An 18,199-nucleotide genomic window follows, 5' to 3' on the forward strand; every position below is an offset into this window, starting at 1 on the left:
CATCTAAATTCCTCAATCACTGAGTAATTGCTCAACGATAACCAACACAAGTAAATACAATATTTATGCAAATAATTTCTACATTTCTACTGCTTTTACACTCTAAAAAGGGCAAAGAAGGGATTATTCAGCATCTAAGTCCTAGACTTTGACCTTTCTCTGCAGTATTCAGTAAGGGAGTCTCACCCTCATTCACTAAAGAACAATGCAGAAACCTCGAGTTACACTATAATCAGCAATGAAATTAATTGGAATCTAGATCGCTCACTATTTCTCTCTTCTCTAAGTGATTCTTTTCTGTTTGGAGAAAAAGATCATTTAACAAGTTGCCTGTGCTGGCCTAACAATATTAGTTACTAGTTATAATGAAAGGCGGAAGAGCAAAAACAGATTTATCTGCAAATCTATAACATAAAATCTCTTATCTGGCACTTCGTGCATCTCTATCACAACAGTAAAATCACAATAAGGTATTACAGATCCTGAGGTCCCACAGGAATGATTAAAACTTCAATTATATTTAAAATACCTTTAGTATTAAAAAGAATTTGATTATATTCTAATTCTCTGACAACCCATGTATTTGTATACAGTCAATTTATATTAACTATAATTTTTCATTATCTGATTATCTCATATTTAGAATGATAAAATATGAGAACTGGAAGGCAACTTATTTTTAATAGATGAGGAATGTAAGGCTTGTAATGCTGAAATTATTTTTTTCCAAGGTCACATTAAGAGCTAATGGCTGTTGAAATGCTTTGCTGTATTTTCCCCTGAGTATCTTGTCCTCTCGTTCTCTGGTCTGAAACCAAAGCATTTTTGGTACCAGAAGACTCGGGTGGTTTCTGTAACTACATTCTGAGGGTTAGAGATGCCTTAAGGAGCCTAAAGACTTCTTTTGAGACCTAAGCACAGGCTTTTTTCAATTTAAAATTTTTATTGTTGACACCATTGCAGATGTCTCCCATTCCTCCCTGCCTTTGCCCACCTCCACCCAGCCCCCGCCCTCCCCCTCCCTTGGCCTTCACCGCACTATCGAAAAGCATTTTTGTTGTCAAAATATATATGTAAAATATACATACAAATACAGCTGTCTGATACTACCTACCAGACCTGGCTTCTAAAAACCAGTGTGGCAGCATTTAAAAGTATTTCACTTCTTTATTTTCCAGTGTAAATGATTAATATTAATCTTGTGACTATTGTCCTTAATCTGTATCCTAAAACAAAATTAACAAGTATAAAAATCAACTCTATGACAGTGTAAGAAGACACAGATTGATATTAAAACATATGTGGTGAACAGTGATTTTCAGAAATTCACTTCAGCTTTTCATTGTTGTTTTTCTGCAGAATTTATATTTGCTCAGAGCTAGCTTAATTTTTTCAATTACTTTTACTTTATGTTCATTGTAAAAACAAATGTAGTTTTATTCTAGCATGTAATTACTAATCTTTGAAGATACTAATATTTATCCTTAGTACTCTAAAATGTAGTACAGGTTACTAGAGATTTTCTAAAAGGTAGACTGCCCTTATTGCAATGAAAATAGCTAACAATTTAAATACCTTTACTAGCCAACGGTTACAGTAGACTAAGGAGGCAAACCCAAGATACTCAGTGTTCAATGAAACAGACTGTGTTTGATTTGGGCATACATTTTTTTGTGAAGGTGGATACAGTTTGAAGAATGCTACTTTGCTAAAATTAATGTTTTCCAAAAGTAAAATAACATAGTAATAAATTAAAAATGGAAGAGCGAGGTAGTGCAGTTGGTTAGTGTGTCGCCCTTATACGCCAAGGTTTCGAGTTTGATCCCCGGTCAGGGTACATACAAAAATAAACCAATGAATGTATAAGTAAGTGGAACAATAAATCAATGTTTCTCTCTCTCTCTCTAAAATAAATAAATGAAAGAATAGAATAGAATAGAATAGAATAGAATAGAATAGAATAGAATAGAATAGAATAGAATAATAAAATAAAAAAGGAAGCGCTAACAAAAGTGTTTGGCTAGAATAATTATGAAAGAAAATTTGATTTTGCATTACAAAGCAGAGATGATGAACAAAATTATTAAAAGAATATCTAAGACGTCACCTGTGTAATTTTTTAAAATAAAACATTAAAATTATTAAAGTCAGTGTTCCAGAGCCTTGAAGATCAGCTATTTGGAGTCCCTACGTCACTTGTTCCCATCTCTCGCCTTTGGACATGCCATTCCCTTTACATAGAATACCTCCACCTTCGGTACTTCCCACCTTCATTCCCTGCCCCGCCCTTCTTTTACCTGACCCAAAATGTATTGCAAACATTAGGAGCTCCTTTATTCCAAGAACTCTCAGCGTTTGTCTATCACTTATAATGCAGAAAATAATTTGGATTAATTTATGTAGTTTATTAAGATTTATAAACTCATCTGGCTACTTCTTAAAAGTACACAGAGTGCTTAAAAGAGTGTAGGTACTCAATATGGGTTGATTAATCATGTACAGCTATCTATTTGTGCCCAGCATGAAAAATCAGAAACAAAAAGACTAGGAGACCATAACAATAACCTCCAGACAGACACAATAACACAGAAGCCAGAGCACAAGTTCCTGTACATGAAGCCTGTCTTAACAATAAATAAATCCTGTTGGTCTTTAGGCTTGCTAGTTTCCTAACCTAAACTGATTCACCAGAGAAGCAATCTGCTATAATGGTAAATATCAAGAGCTGTGGAGTCTGATAAATCTGAGTAACTACCTTGCCCTTATCATCTAAGTGCTGTCACCTTAGGTGAATTATTTACTCTCTCGAGGCCTCAATTCCTTCATATTTAAAATGGGCATGATGCTACATGCCACACAGGTGATAACTGTCATAATACATGTAAAGCTTAGCAGCAATAATGCCATTATTTCTATTGTTTTAATTTTTTTAATTTATAATTTAGCTACAAAAATATTTTAAGCTCTATAGCTTCAACATCTGCATTGTTGTAGTGGACGTAAGTCTGCTGAGCCACCACCCCATTCCACATTTCATAGTGTAGTGAGCCTGCCAATTTCAACATACCAGAGATGACACGTGACCCAGGCCTAGATCAGTCTCCACCATCTTGGAAATAATGATAGGTCCAAGAGGGAGACAAAGCAGAGCTACTCAGAGTCGTTCCCAGAGACTGAAAAGTGGATGCTAGAAGAGAAAGACTTTTCTTTTTTAACAGGGTTACTAAGTTAGGGCAATATATTCCCAGAACTGCCGGCATCATCTTAGCTGACTACACAGAATTAGACTCCACAGCAGGAGGTGTTGCAGCCAAGATAATTTGAGCCTTTGGATCCCTCTGGACCTAAACCTAGATCCACCCCCACTCTTAGGAGTTATATGAGGCAATACATTCCACTTCTGCTTAGTTTGGTTTGGGTGTCTGCAACCAAAATACTTCTTACTAAAAAATTGTGCACGTCTATTTTAATAGACAATGATTTTTCTCCATCCTAATCTAACTTCAAGGCCTATCCCTGAGGTCTATATATTTTTGTTGTCCTAGTTATAAAATAATTATAATGCATATTTGCAAAGTTGTTTGAAATTCATACAAAAGTGATGCTCAAAATGTACTAAAATAAATGCTGGGAATAATTTATTATTTACTTTGGAGTGTCAAAAGTTTTTGAAAAGCTCCAACTACCTCACCTGTACCCAAGCAAATTTATTCTTCTTGCTTTCCTTTTACAGCTGTCTATACAGTTTCTAAATCTCTTAACTAATATAGTAGTTTCTCATTTAATCTCTAATACTAGTCTCCTGATGGTTTTAGAACATCGTAGTGGACATCAGCTGTTTATGTCTGCTTAGCATCCATGCTCCTCCTTCTGGTAACATTATCTTGATTATCCTTTGAGAAGAGCCCACTTGCAGCCCATGCGGAACCAGGAGAGGTTGTCCTATTCCCTGGCTCCAAGGTGAGTGCCTGATCTAAGCCTGGCCAATCGGAACATCCTGTAGCCCTTGCCACATGATTGGAACACAGATGAGTGAGGTCCAGATTTCTAGCAGAATGACTGGGAAAGATACTACAAACACATTAGTTTTCTTCATATTCATTTATGGATTTAATGTAATTTTAATAAAAATCCCAAAGGATTTTTTTTTTAAAGAATGATAAAATCATTCTAAACCCTATCTGGAGAAATAAGTAACTATACCAGCCTGCCATTGTTTATTGTTATTTTTCAAATTTTTCTTGACTGGTAATAGTCCACTTGAGTTATCACATATTAAATGTTAAAGGTACAACATAAATATAAAGTGTGGTATGTTACAAAATACCCAAATAGAATACAATAGAAAATCCAAAATCAGATCACAGAATATAAAAAAATTAAGTGTATAAAAAAAGGAACATTTCAAATCAATAAGGACAGGCCATTCCTCTGGTGGCAGACAGGTAGACAGGTAGACAGGTAGCATGTGTATCGTACCTCACCACGGCACACTCACTGCAGGCATCACTAACCAACTAGCATGCTTTCCTGCTAAATGTAGATATGGCTTTGAATCTTTCCCCACATGGCATTCCAGGCAGCCCCATCAATCTAACAGACAGTCATGCAAGAGAATTAGGATTATTTGACAAGTAATGCTGAGACAATCAGCTATTTGATAAAACAGTTACATCACTACTGCACACCATATGCCAAAATAAACTCTACATAGATTAAAGAGTTAAATGTAAAAAAAATGAAACCATAAAAAGTCTAGAACAAAGCTGTTGTAAAAGAAATTCTCAGACAGAACAAGAAAAGCTCTGAGAGGAGGAGACACGAGGGAGTGAGTGCGGCAGTCCTCAGCATGCCGTGGCTCCCGACATTTCTGAGACCTGTCTGCATCTTTACTGTACCTCCATCCTTCAGTGTGAACTAGCTTGAAGAGGTTTCTGTGCTTTGAAACCAAAGGAGCCTTGAAGAAGGAACGGGAACTATCATTTTTTGTTGTTAACTCATTTTACTAAAAATAAATAAATAAATCTACAATTTTTCTGATTCACTTTCTTCTTCTTTTTTTAAACCCGCATCCAAGGATATGGTTTCCCCCCACTGATTTTAGAGAGAGAAGAAGGGACAGTAAGAGAGAGAAACATGGACCAGCTGCATCCCGTACACATCCGGACCCAGGATCAAACAGAGCCTAGGTATGTGCCCTGACCGGGAAGTGAACCTGAAACCTTTTGGTGTACAGGACGGTGCTCCAACCAACTGAGCCAGGGGCCAGAGCCGGAGCCTCTTTCAATGAACAGTCAAAGCTTCCCATTTTCCAAGTGTGAGGCGTGACATTTTATACAGATGACAGATGGAATGGAAAGATACAGGACTCAACTTTCTCATCTTTCCCATTCAGTTTACTTTTCATAAAGCATTTGAAATAATTTGCAAATTCAAAAACAAGAGGGGCAGAAGACGGTAGAAAGAAAAAAATGTTGCAGAAAAGCCAAAGGAATAAAAAAAAATCTGCACTTCACATATTCTTACCTAGTCACATGTCAAAGCATTCTAGCAATGTCTTGGGAGCCCGGTCACAGAAACGAAACGAGATTTGAGTTTTGTAACTCTTTTACTCTTTCTAAAAGGCAAATCTACTGAAACTATAATCACTGGCACTTTGTTCATATATACAGGTATTTCATAAGTTTTGTTTTTAAATTGAAATCAAACACAAATTTGATAAAGGAAGCAGTGTATTTTCCTTAGAACAGCACTTAAAGTAACTAAATCAACTGTATTTCTGTATTTCTCCAGACACAAAATTTTAAACTTATCTGAACACACCATAATTTCTCCAGAGGAAGCCAAAAGCTCATTTCTCTAATCTAGAAAAACAAAACAAAAACCAAAACCCTTTAAAGGAAGAATATGTTCTCATGCTTTGTGACTCTATGTAATGTTTATAGACTAAAACTTTTCTTCTCAGTCCCCACAGCCACAGTTACACTGCCCAAGTACTTTATAACAAAGCTGAATGTATAAACTTAACACCCTCCCAATTATTCCATTACCCCACCCCCGACACACACAGGCAACAACCAATCTTCTACTGTCCCTACATAGAAATCTCAGGACTAATTCACTATATCCAGCCTGCCCCCATATCCTGTCATTTCTTTCTTTAAAATAATGGTTCTCAATCTTCCACCCCAGTGTCTCTGAGGGATCCAACGCTTGCACTAGCAACAGGTTCACTGCCAGAGATTCTCTACAAGTATCAAATCTTTGGGTGCACAGGCAGAGGGAAGGAGGCTGTATGGGTGGGATTCTACTGTCCCCTGGTAAGAATCACCTGCTTTAAAATGTTTCTTGAGGCCCTGGCCGGGTAGCTCAGTTGGCCAGAGCATCATCCTGATACACCAAGGTTGCTGGTTCGATCCCGGGTCAGGGTACATACCAAAAGCAAACAATGAATGCATAAATAAGTGGAACAACAAATAGATGTTTCTCTCAAATAGAGAGATCTCCCTTCCTCTCTAAAAATCAATTTAAAAAAATGTTTCTTCAATTGAATCTTCCTCTCTATTCCCAGTGCCACGGCCACTACCCCCCATCCCCTTCAATGGTTATCACCTCTGATTTGGACTGTGTTTTACTGCAACAGCTGTAGTGTTCCTACCTTTGGTCTTTTCTCCTTGCATTGCATCCAATACATCCACTGCTGCCAACCCCAAATTCTGTTCCCATCTTGTCACTTCCTGGCTCAAAAATTGATTGCATCAGTTCCCCATCCCTTCTATCTCTTCAACCCTCTACCCTTCCCTGTTGGCCGCCTCTCCTTGTTGTACAAGTATGTCCTAATTCTTTCCCATTTAAAACAAAACAAAATAAAAATCACCACAAAAGTAAAACTTTCCTTGGACACTTCACTCAACTCTAGTTACCAACTTTGCTTCTTTTATTTTTCTGAGAAGCTTTAAAAAAGCGTGGTCTGCTCACTGCCTTCTGCTCCTGTCACTCTGCTGGAACTGCTCTTATGAGAACCCCAACAATCATGTTCTTTGATTACCAAGTCCAACAGACTACTTTTTTATTCTTGTCGTTCTTGGCTTCTGTGTAGCATCTGAAGATGCTGATCACCCCTCCTTTTGAAACTCCTGCCTCTCTGACTTCCACTGCACCATTTTCTCCTCCAGACTTCCTCCCTCCCTCCTAGATCATCTCTTTCCAGCTTCTTTTTCCTCCACTCTCACTTTAAATGGAGGGATTCTGCGGGGGTCCATTTTGGTTCTACTCTTTTTAATTTGCACTCTCTTGATGATTACATCCACACATAGCATCAATTACCTTCTCTACCCTGACATATTATTATTATTATATTTTAAAATGTATGTTTATTGATTTCAGAGAGAGGAAGGGGAGGGAGAGAGAGAGAAATATCAGTGATGAGAGAGTCATTGATCGGCTGCCTCCTGCATGCCCCGCACTGGGGATCGAGCCCACAACCTGGGCATGTGCCCTGACTGGGAATCGAACCGTGATCACCTGGATCAATCACTGAGCCATGCCGGCCGGGCTACCCTGACCTCTTAAATCTTCAGCTCAGCTTTGATATTTCTCTTGACTACAGACCTGTACTTCAAACCAACTACTGGCCTTCTGTATCAGGATGTCACACAGGTAACTCAAATTTAACATGGCCCAAGTCAAACTTCTTATCTTCACCCAAAAAACTAGTTCTTCCCTCATTCATTTTTATCTCATAAGCTATACAGTTTCCCAAGCCAGAAATCTAGGAGCTATCCTCCACTTTTCTCTCTCCCTTTGCCCCCAAACGAACAGATCATTTAGACCTGTTATTTCTATGTCCTTACTATTTTTCAGTTTCATACTGTGCTGTCAAGTGCCACTATCCTTATAGTGTCACAACAGTTTCCTAACTGCTTTCCTTTACCACATGTCTTGAGCTCCTACGTTCCCTCTGCCACTCTGACCTTTCTAAGACATCACTCCCTCATTCAAAGCACTTCCTCACTTAAAACACTTCAAAGCCTGAGTGGCTCCCCAGACCTAAAACTTTTTTTTTTTAATTGATTTTTAGAGAGAGAGGAAGTGAGAGGGAGAGAGAAACATGGATGTGAGAGAGACACATTGACTGGTTGTATCAACTAGTGTGGGGATAGAACCTGCAATCCAGGTATGTGCCCTTGACCTGTAATCCCTTTGGTGTGTGGGCCAATGCTCTAACCACTGTGTAACACCGTGGGCCAGGGCCCCAGGCCTAACACTTTTAATAGTACATACCCATCAGTAAAAATGTGAGTCTACACCCTCAATCTATGAATATTCACTAATTCATATAATGTATATTTTAAAACCTATAAAGTATAGAAATCAAGAAAGAATGAGATAAAGATGGAATAAATACACAGACATATCCCTGATGAAGTCATACTATCACTAGCTACTCTGACTCTCAGGGTGAAGTTCATTATTAATGATAATGTGTTAATCCACATTTCGTAGTCTACTTGCAATTTCAATCTATAGGCTGACTTCTTGACAGATTTGATTAGCTTGAAATGTGACAAAGGGCTCCTACTAGGAGAAATGTCAGCGCTACCGCTCTGTTACTGGTTGCTGTATTAGAATTATCTTCAACTCATGGCTTCTTTGTGCAGATCTTTAAGCCACTTGTTCGTTGTGTGAAGATTAATTTAGTTAAAAACAGATAATATAAAGTAAATCCACTCAATCAGACTCAAGTAAACTGCAGTAAGTTGCAATATGATATTAGTGAGGTCACCACTCTCAGTTCTCTGCTTTGAGGAGTTTCCAGTCTCCTCTCAATCCATCAACTTGTATCCTGAATGTGTAATGGCATGGTCTTATAAGACTGAGTGAGAGAACCAGTGGCATCTATACATTAAATATCAATAGAGCCCGAGACCTTTTTTCAGGTTGAAAAGTAAATACAGGGTGGGGCAAAAGTAGGTTTACAGTTGTGAGTATTCGAAACAGAGTTTGTTCTTGTGGTGTCATTTATTAATTATTGTATTATTTTCCATATGAGCAACTCTAAACCTACTTTTGCCCCACCCTGTATAAACCCCACTTAGAGACCACTGCTTGGCACTGCACACAAGGCTCTTGGTGATCTGGCTTCTGCCCACCTTTCCAGCCTGCTCTCCAGGTACACACTTCCCATATCTTACCATGCTTTACTTCTCTCAACACATCAGACACTTACCACTTTCTTATCTTTTTTTTCAAATATGTTTTTATTGATTTTTTAGAGAGAGGGGAAGTGAGAGAGAAACATCGATCAGCTGCCTCCTGCTCACTCCCTACTGGGAATCCAGCCAACAACCCGGGCATGTGCCCTGACCGGGAATTGAACCAGGGACCTCTTGGTTCATGGGTTGACACAACCACTGAGCCACGGTGGCTGGGCTCACTTTCTTATTTTTAATATGCTGTCTCCTTTGAGCTTCTACCTCTGCTTCCAGGGCACCATGCTCTCACCTCTTTTAAAGCACTTATCACAACCTGCCATAACTGTTTCCTTACTAGCCTAAAGGGTAGGGATTACTCCCAATTTTGAATTCCCAGCATTTACCATAGCACCTTGTTTGCAATAGGTACCTAATAAAATAAATGTTGACTGACAGAATGAAAAAGGTCCAAATTCCTCTGGCTCACTTTCAAGGCCTTGCATAATCTGGCTCCAATTTATCTACCCAGCTTTATTTTCGTTCCCCAAGTCCATTCCTGTTCTCCTCACTTCCTATCATATGTCGTGCTCATTTTGGTTTTTGCTCAGGTTACCCCCTCAACTTGGACTGCCTTCCATATAGAGAAGCAACCTGTCCTTCACACCTCAGATTAAATTGTCCTTTGCCTGTGAAGTCATACTCAACTCTTCTGTCTCCCAACTGATGGATCAGTCCCTTCAGAGAACTCTTGAAGAGTGAGCACGATGCATTTTAGGAGTTACTCTCTCGCTGGTATTTTTCTCTCCCCAATTTCTGTCTAAGTTCTGAAACTGCCAGGGACCACCTTCAACTTCTTTTGCACACTGATCTCTTAACAACACATTGCAACATGATGATGCACAGGAGATGCTAAAAGATCTGACTGACTGCTTGTAGTAGCACAGTATTAAGAGGTAAGCACTGCACTGGGTTTTAGTCCAAGTTCCACCACTAATTAGTTAGGTGACCTAAAACATGCCACTTAACCTCTCTGAGTCATAAATTTCTCATCTGGAAGGTGAGACTTTACGACTTTTAAAAAATGTTTTATTTTTATTGTTGAAAGTATTACAAACGTCCCCTTTCTCCCCCATTGATCCTCTCTACCTTGCAACCCCCCCCCCCCAGGCCTTCACACTATTGTCTGTGTTTATGGGTTATGCATATATGCATAATCTCCCACCCACCCCCGCCTTCCCTCTGAGATTCATCAGTCTGTTCCATGCTTTTATGTCTCTGGATTTATCTTGTTCATCAGTTTATTTTGTTCATTAGATTCCACATATGAGTGAGATCATGCGATACTTGTCTTTCTCTGACTGGCTTATTTCACTTAGCATAATACTCTCCAGGTCCCTTCATGCTGTCTCAAAGGGTAAGGGGTCCTCCTTTTCTTACAGCTGCATAGTACTCCATGGTGTCAGTGTCTGAGAAGATGCTTGATATGATTTCAGTCTTCTTGAACTTGTAGAGACTTGTTTTGTGTCCTAACATGTGGTCTATCTTTGAGAATTTCCCACGTGCACTTGAGAAATTCCAGGTAAGATTTTTCTTCTTGCCCAAAGGAAACATTAAATTTTTTTCTTAGACCTTTGGTAACTCACTTAACTTTAATGAACTTCAGTGTAATCATCTGTAAGACAAACATAAAACAGCCCACCACTTCAAAGGATGGTGTAAAGGTCAGATGAGAAAATACAGATAAAAATGCACAGATAATTTTAAAATCCTCATAAAAATGCAAGGCATTTTATGGAAAATGTAAGCAAGGGGCATTATTTGCTGTTCAGTTAGGATAACGTGCTAAAACCTAGCCAAGGAAAGTGACTGATTCTTTGAATGACCACTGTTCTATAGCCACAGGTTGTACCCTATTTCTTAATGTACAAAGACACACATTGAATCACAGAGTAAAGTAACTTTTATCCCAGAAGGATTACACAACACAAACTATCAGTTGAAGTTACATAGTCAGCAGTTGAGATCTAAATTAAAGCCTGGTTATGGTTTCTAAAAATGTTCTGAGAATTTTTACAACCACTCTGTATTAGAATCAATAAAAATCTCATTTGAAAAAAAGTCTTTATAGATTTCAGAGAGAGGAAGGGAGAGGGAGAGAGAGATAGAAACAACAATGATGAGAGAGTCATTGATTGGCTGCCTCCTAAATGTCCCCCACTGGGGATGGAGCCCACAACCCAGGCATGTGCCCTGACTGGGAATTGAACAGCAATCACCTGGATCCCAGGTAGATGCTCAACTGCTAAGCCATGCCGTCCAGGCTAATATTCTCATATTTTGATAATTTAAAGGGCACGTTTTAGCATGAAGGGGATCTATACTAAATAATCTGATTATAAAGACACAGCTTCTCATACAAACATGTCTGTCTAATCATTCAAGTGAAACATAAAGAGGCTAAACAACAACAAAAACACAGAAACACAGATGTCCTGACAATTTAGTTGTTCTTTAAGAAACAGATTAATGATATGCACACAAAGCCTCCATGAAAATGTAAAATGGTTTCCCTAGGAGACTCTCAATTTGTCCAACATACAAAGAAGAAAGTGGCAGTGCAGAAACCTAAACTAGCTTCTTTAATTTAGCAGTGTAATAATGTCATCAGTATTTGTTACATGTCCCCTAACATATACAACAAGCCATATTATATATGACACACAAAATCTCAAACCATTCTAGATACAAAAGTTATTTTCAATTTTGAAGTTAAATTTCACACCAATCTACTTTCTCTATAAACTCAAACATTTTCTTTTCAGTACATTCAATAGCAATACTTTACAAACCATATTTAGGCAATAAAAGATGATTTTCTAATGAGAACTGCTTTAAAAATGTAGATCTTTTCTCAAATATCAAACTCTAAACTGGACACTTTATACTGTCTTCCCTAACCTTTTCTGGAACACTTTTTTTTTTTTAATTTATCTTTACTGTTGAAGGCACTACACGTGTCCCCTTTTTCCCCTCAATTGATGGAACACTTTTTGATGTATAGTCTAATTAATGTTCATTTAGCCAATTTTATAGCCCTAAAAATATAAATTCCAGAAACATACAACATCTGATAGGCAAGTAGTCACCCATTATGCTTACAATCTGTGTAACTCTGCATAGCTTAATATCAGTGCTAAGAATCACTAGCCAAAACTACAAGCACACAGTTAATAGCAAGTTTTAAGGTTCAGAGTAGTAAATGCACAGAGGAAAAATCAGAGGTATGGAAAACTAAGTGCAAAATTTAAGGATAAAAAAGTTGGCCTAGACCAGAGATGATAGGAAAACAGAAAAAAAAAAGTTAGAAAAAAGGTGTCTGCATCCAAGAAATGAAAACTCATTCCTAACCTGAAGTTCACCTAAAATAATTCCTATTCTTATCACGTATTTCTTTTCAAGTAAAATGGAGCCTTGGATTTTAACAACTTGTTATCCTGGCTATTCTGAGAATGTCTTTGTTAACTCAAGGCACACCTTCATGACCCAGTCCTACCTTTCTCATTCACACTTTGTTTTTCTTGTTGTTATTGTTGTTGTTCACTCCTGTATGCCAGTCCCTAAAAGGTGCCCAGCACATAAATTGTCAAATGAATAACCACCTTTGAGGGAGGCATTATTAACATCCTGGTTTTACAGGTGAGGGAACGAAGGGTTAGCAAGGTTGAGTAACTTGCCTAGGGGTTACACCACTAGCCAGAAACAAACCCATGTCTGTCTGACCACAAAGTCCTCATTTGCACTCTACCTTCACTGGGCAGAATACCTTTTTACTGTCTCTCACTGTGTGTCTTTACTGGTAGCAGCTTTCCCTTCTTAGGGAAAGGCTCAATTCAGGCTTCAAGTTCTCCATCAGCCTTTTCCTGGGCATCCTCAATCTCTGATTTTCTGTAGATCTCCCCTTCCTTTGTGCTGTGTCCTCTTAGAGTTTTATTATTATAGCCCTTTGCTTTAGCCTTTTGCTGTATTTATTTATCTCAACTTCAAACTTCCTGAGGGGCAGAAATTAGGTATCTTCAAATACCTCTGGCACATGGCAGAGTTGAGTAAATGCTAGATGTATGAATGAATAATCCCTACAAATCCATGAGATAAATAGGAACCCTTTGGCTCAGTTTCCTAACCACAGGCAACCAGAGACTGCAGCTTTCCTTGCTTGGGGGTGGCGAGGGCATGCCTGAAATTCCCTGCCCGTACCACAAAAGAGCATCGCTGTGCTATGTTAAGGCAGCTTTTCAAGTTTTGAGACATCTAATGAAAGAACAATACAGTTCCAAAGCTAAATATAAAATCTATCTTTTAAAAGTGGCCTACCTGGATGGGACAGCAGCTCTCAATTTTAAATAGTTTGACTGGATCAATTAAATCATTGTTTTCAGTGATTTTTGCTTATTCTAAATAACTTTATTTTTATATCCCTTGGCTTGAAAGTGCAGTTTTATACCTCCCCACACATATAAAGACAAAAACTGCTTGTCTTTTACAAAACGGGAAAGTGAAGTAGAATCTGTGTAAAAAGGCATTCAGTAAATGTAATTATGCTACCGTTTGTAAACCTTCTAAAAGCATATGTGGCCTATTTTAAACTAATGAAAACATTTACTAGATGATTTTCATTTAGTTGGTATGAATACCAGGTTGAAATTATATTTAAACTAAAACTGGGTTTTTTAAAAAAAATGGTGTAAAGAGTTGGAATGTCTGCCTGTCACTACCGAGTACTACATAAGTAGTACTGCATTCAACATTCTGGCTCGAAGAATTTATAATCAAACGCTTAGTTAAGCCAATTTCAAGGAACACAGTTAAGATAACAATTTTTCAACATACATACCACCGAAGCCACAATTATATTTTTACTCCAATTATTAATACTAATTCCTTTATTTATTTATTGGGGTGACACTGGTTAAAAAAATTATATAGGTTTCAAGTGTATAATTCCAAAGTCAAATCTTCTGTCACCACATATTTGACCCCCTTTACCCCTTACTACGCTACCCCACCTTGCCCCCTTCCCTCTGGTAACCACAATACTGTTGTCTATGTCTATGAGTTTTTGTTTTTCTTGTTTGTTCATTTGTTGCTTTATTAACACTAATTTCTGAGCACTATCTAGCCCCATCTATAAGTAATATATAAATAAGATTTACAAATAGGCTGTTACAGAGGTGGAACAATGGAATTGCACAACTGGCACACATCAAACCATGTATTTGCAAACTAATATTTTTCCAAATATTTACCAGCGATTTTGAAAAAAGTAAAAATCACTTTGCCAAGCAGGAGTTCTGGCTTCTCAGTTTGAGGATTGCTCCCTTTCTACCCCTACTCACCACCCCTTCCCTCTGTTCTTCCTCTGCCAGGAATACCCTCCTTAGTCATCCCTGCCTATGTCCATCACATCCTTGGAGACCAGGTTCAAGATTCAGCTCCTTGAAAAAGTCCTCCGTGACTAATCTTGATTTTCACTACTTCCCAACTTTACATTCCCTTGGCATTTATATATATAGTCTGCACTACATAACCAGTAACTTGTAAGTTTTGCATTTTTCTGTTACTTCCTCAACTAGAGACTAAACAGAGACACATCATCCTTTATATTCTCTTCTATATTCGGCCAGCAATAAATGCTTCCTGAATGGCTGAATCACCAGTGAAAGAAAGCCAATCGCTCAAAAACTTCTGAAGTAAGCTGGCTTTTCACATCGCATTTACAATACAGATACTACTCATCACCTCCAACATGCATGAGTCCTTCAAGAAGATGAGATTAGTTTGCCTTAGTCGCATAATTCACCGTGAGAGATCCAGGTTACAGACCACATACATGTATATACTAAAAGTAACTAATCCTGGCTATTCAAACATATCTTGCATTTTAACATTTCAGGCTTCTAAAAGCTTGAAGCCAAGCAGCAGCACGCCTGTGAATGGAAGGAAGCTGGCACCAGTCTTTTGCAAAAGGGGCAAAAACTCTAGTTGGCAGTAAATGTTCAAACACGTGAGCCTCTACTGTTAAACAAGGCTCATTAACCACACAGACTTGCTGTTTCAGCTTTCTGGCTTCAAGGAAGTGCTATGATCTCCTTTGGTTATTGTTGAGAGCCAATGATGGGTTCAATTCCCATAAATTAACCGGCGTGTTGGTGGTTTGCCCAAACATACCACGAGCATCCGTGTGGATTTTTATTTTTTTTTAAACAAATCCGCCCGCCCTGAGAGCCAGAGGTGAGTGGGGGAAAAAAGCGCTAACCCGGTACTTCTCAGGACGCAAACGGAGACCTCCAGAACTCGAGCCCTCCAAGTTCTTAGTGTCAGCTTATCGTGCATAGGCGGGGCTTTCAAGCGCGGCCGCTTTTACTAAATCTCAACCGACTCTTCCTAGCGACGGCAAGCCACACTTCGGCGACTGCCCAACTTTTCCTGCAAGGAGCATCAGTTTTTCCATACTCCAAACCCCAGCAAAGCGGGCCTGGGGAGAGCCGGGCCACCAGCAGAGGGGACGACGAGGACTCGGAGGGGGAGGGAACGGGCTCGCTCTGCAAAGGGGGCAGGGTGGCAGAAACAAAGTGAGCGTGGGCCCGCCGCCCGCCTGCCCGCCCGCCCGCGCGCCCGCCGGCCCCGCTCACCCTCCAGCAGCACCTCCTTGCCCGCGCGCTTCAGCGCCTGCACGGCCTGGTCGTGGGTGGCCTGGCGCAGGTCCGTGCCGTTCACCGACAGGATGGCGTCGCCCAGCCGCAGTGCCCGGCTCTGGTCGGCCGCCAGCCCCGGGAAGATCTTGGAGATGAGGATCGGCATCCGGTTCTCGCGGCCGCCCTTGATGCTGATGCCCAGGCCGCCCGCCTCCTGCTTCACGACCCGCACCCGGCGCACGGGCGGCGACGCGCCCGCCTCGCTCGCCGGGCCCCGCGGCGGCGCGGGCGGGCTCGGGGGGCCCAGGCCGCGGCTCGGGCTCCCGGGAAGCGAGTCACCGGCGCCGCCGCCGTTCGGGAGGCCGTTGAAGGCGGCAGCCGCCGGCCCCAGAGCGGGCTCGGGCTCAGCCACCGCGGCGTCACCCGTCAGGCTCAGGCTCTCCCCACTCAGTTCGGCGACCACCCGGACCCAGCGCTCCCTCAGGAGAAGCTCCACCAGCCCAGCTTTGGTGGCCCGCGTCCACACCGCCATGGCCTGCCCCGCTCCCGCCGCCGCAGTCGCCGCAGCTACCCTCATTCCAGTCAGGCAGCCTCGGCGCTTCCCCCTTCCCGCCCGAGGGGGCGGGCCCGGCCCCTCCCCCTGTGGCGATTCATTATTCATAAGAGGCCACGCCCACCTCCCGGAGGGGCGGGGAGACGAGCCGCTTCCGGAAGGTTGAGGAGTTGCCCGCAGTCCAGTCCCCAGCAGCTCACTGGACGTGGGCAGCGTGAACCATGTGGTGCTGCGACTCAGGTCCTCCTTCCTTTCGCCTCCGACGGAACCCCCACCCACACCCCCAACTCCTGACCTTTACACCGTGCAATTCACCGGAGCTGCCTGGGCACGGAAAGCAAAGTCAGCTTCGAGAGGCACTTTGCAAGCCCGCAAGACTGGGTTGCACGTTAATTCTTGCATTGATTGGTTCATTCCTTACTTACTGAGGGCTCCGCGGGTGTGCTCCTTCTGAGGCCTGGGGCTGAGCTGAAGAAAACGTACCACAGCTGAGAGCTAGCGGTCTAGTGGGGGAGGAAAACGAAGACCCAACCAACCTGGTGTGATACAATGTGGTTAAATGATAGAAAACGCCCTGAGAGCAGAGTAGAAGAAACATTCCGTTAGGCCTGGGGTCAGCTTCAGAAAGGTGACAATGGAAAGTGCATAGGTGGAGCAGAGATAACTGCGTAGGCAAAGATCCAGAAACAGGATTCCGAGCATTTGTCACCCTGCTTTGTAATCACCTGTCTGTCACCGTGCTTTGTAATCACCTGTGTCTGCTTCAGCCCTGCAGCCACTATTGGTAGGCCTCAAAGATACAGTATTTGCAGAATGATGGTTACTTAGGAAGATGCCAAAATTCCAACGTGAACAGAGCATAAGATCAGTGGAGGCAGCAAGATATGAGTGTGAAAAGACTCATGTAATCAAATATCAAAGAGTCTGAACTTGGGTTTGCAGATCTGACTTTCTTATCCTGGGGGCTGTGGCCTTTTGTTGGGGCAAGTGTAGGTGGGCACCTCCAGAAATTGTACGCCTGCTGCAGAGCCTACAGCAGCTTTTATCCAAAGACGTGGGTGATGCAATCCATCCACTTCTCCCAGCTTCATGGGATGGAAGAGCTGAAGAAGGTGAGCCCCAGAAAGCCTGGCCCAAAGTCCACAGTGAGGAAGTAGAGAAATCAGCCTTCTGGACCAGTGTTTAAACACACATACACACGCACACGCGTGCACACACACACACACACACACACACACACAAACTACATGCCTCAGACCTCGAAAATGAGGGTCCAGAAATCACACTGCTGAGAAAGAAAGATCTCAGCAAAAACATGTTGGTCAAGGCGCCCTCTTTCAGCAGTAAAAGCAAAATCCCCATGTTTTCATTGGGGGGAGGAGGTTGCAAGAGGGAGTGTACACCAATTCCTGTAAAAGGGGCCATATACCTGCTTGCTCATGAAGTACATGTTGAAGCTCGTAATCCATGCCCATGCACCACTCTATGAATTCACATTTGTGTGTTGGCAAAACTTCCAAAGAGCCTCCTATACCAGGAGTTAAAACAATAAAAATAGAGACTGGAAAGCACTCAGAGCCCAAACGAATTCAAAATGAGAAAACTATCTTACAAAAAAATCATTACAACAGAATCTGCTTTGCGATTAATAGAACAGGATTTTCCAAGCTGCAAATGTCAGCAGAAGCTCAACCCTCCAGCCCTCTCCTAAATCAACTGCAGTGAGGCCAGCTCGCTGTTCCAGCAGGTCCTGATGTGCC

General features: G+C 41.2%; 1 protein-coding gene across 1 annotated transcript in view; it reads right to left on the bottom strand.

Annotated features, from left to right (window-relative positions):
* The window catches only part of SNTB2 (syntrophin beta 2), a 77,768-nt gene extending 61,305 nt beyond the window's left edge, over positions 1–16,463 (bottom strand). The window contains exon 1 of the mRNA XM_087827507.1: positions 15,884–16,463. Coding sequence (XP_087683633.1) covers positions 15,884–16,463 — 580 coding nt within the window. The remainder of the gene's footprint in view (positions 1–15,883) is intronic.
* Between the last annotated feature and the right edge of the window lie 1,736 nt (positions 16,464–18,199).

This window comes from Miniopterus natalensis, chromosome 18, assembly GCF_054644295.1.
Source record: "Miniopterus natalensis isolate mMinNat1 chromosome 18, mMinNat1.hap1, whole genome shotgun sequence".
In the NCBI taxonomy this organism is placed as follows: Eukaryota; Metazoa; Chordata; class Mammalia; order Chiroptera; family Miniopteridae; genus Miniopterus; species Miniopterus natalensis.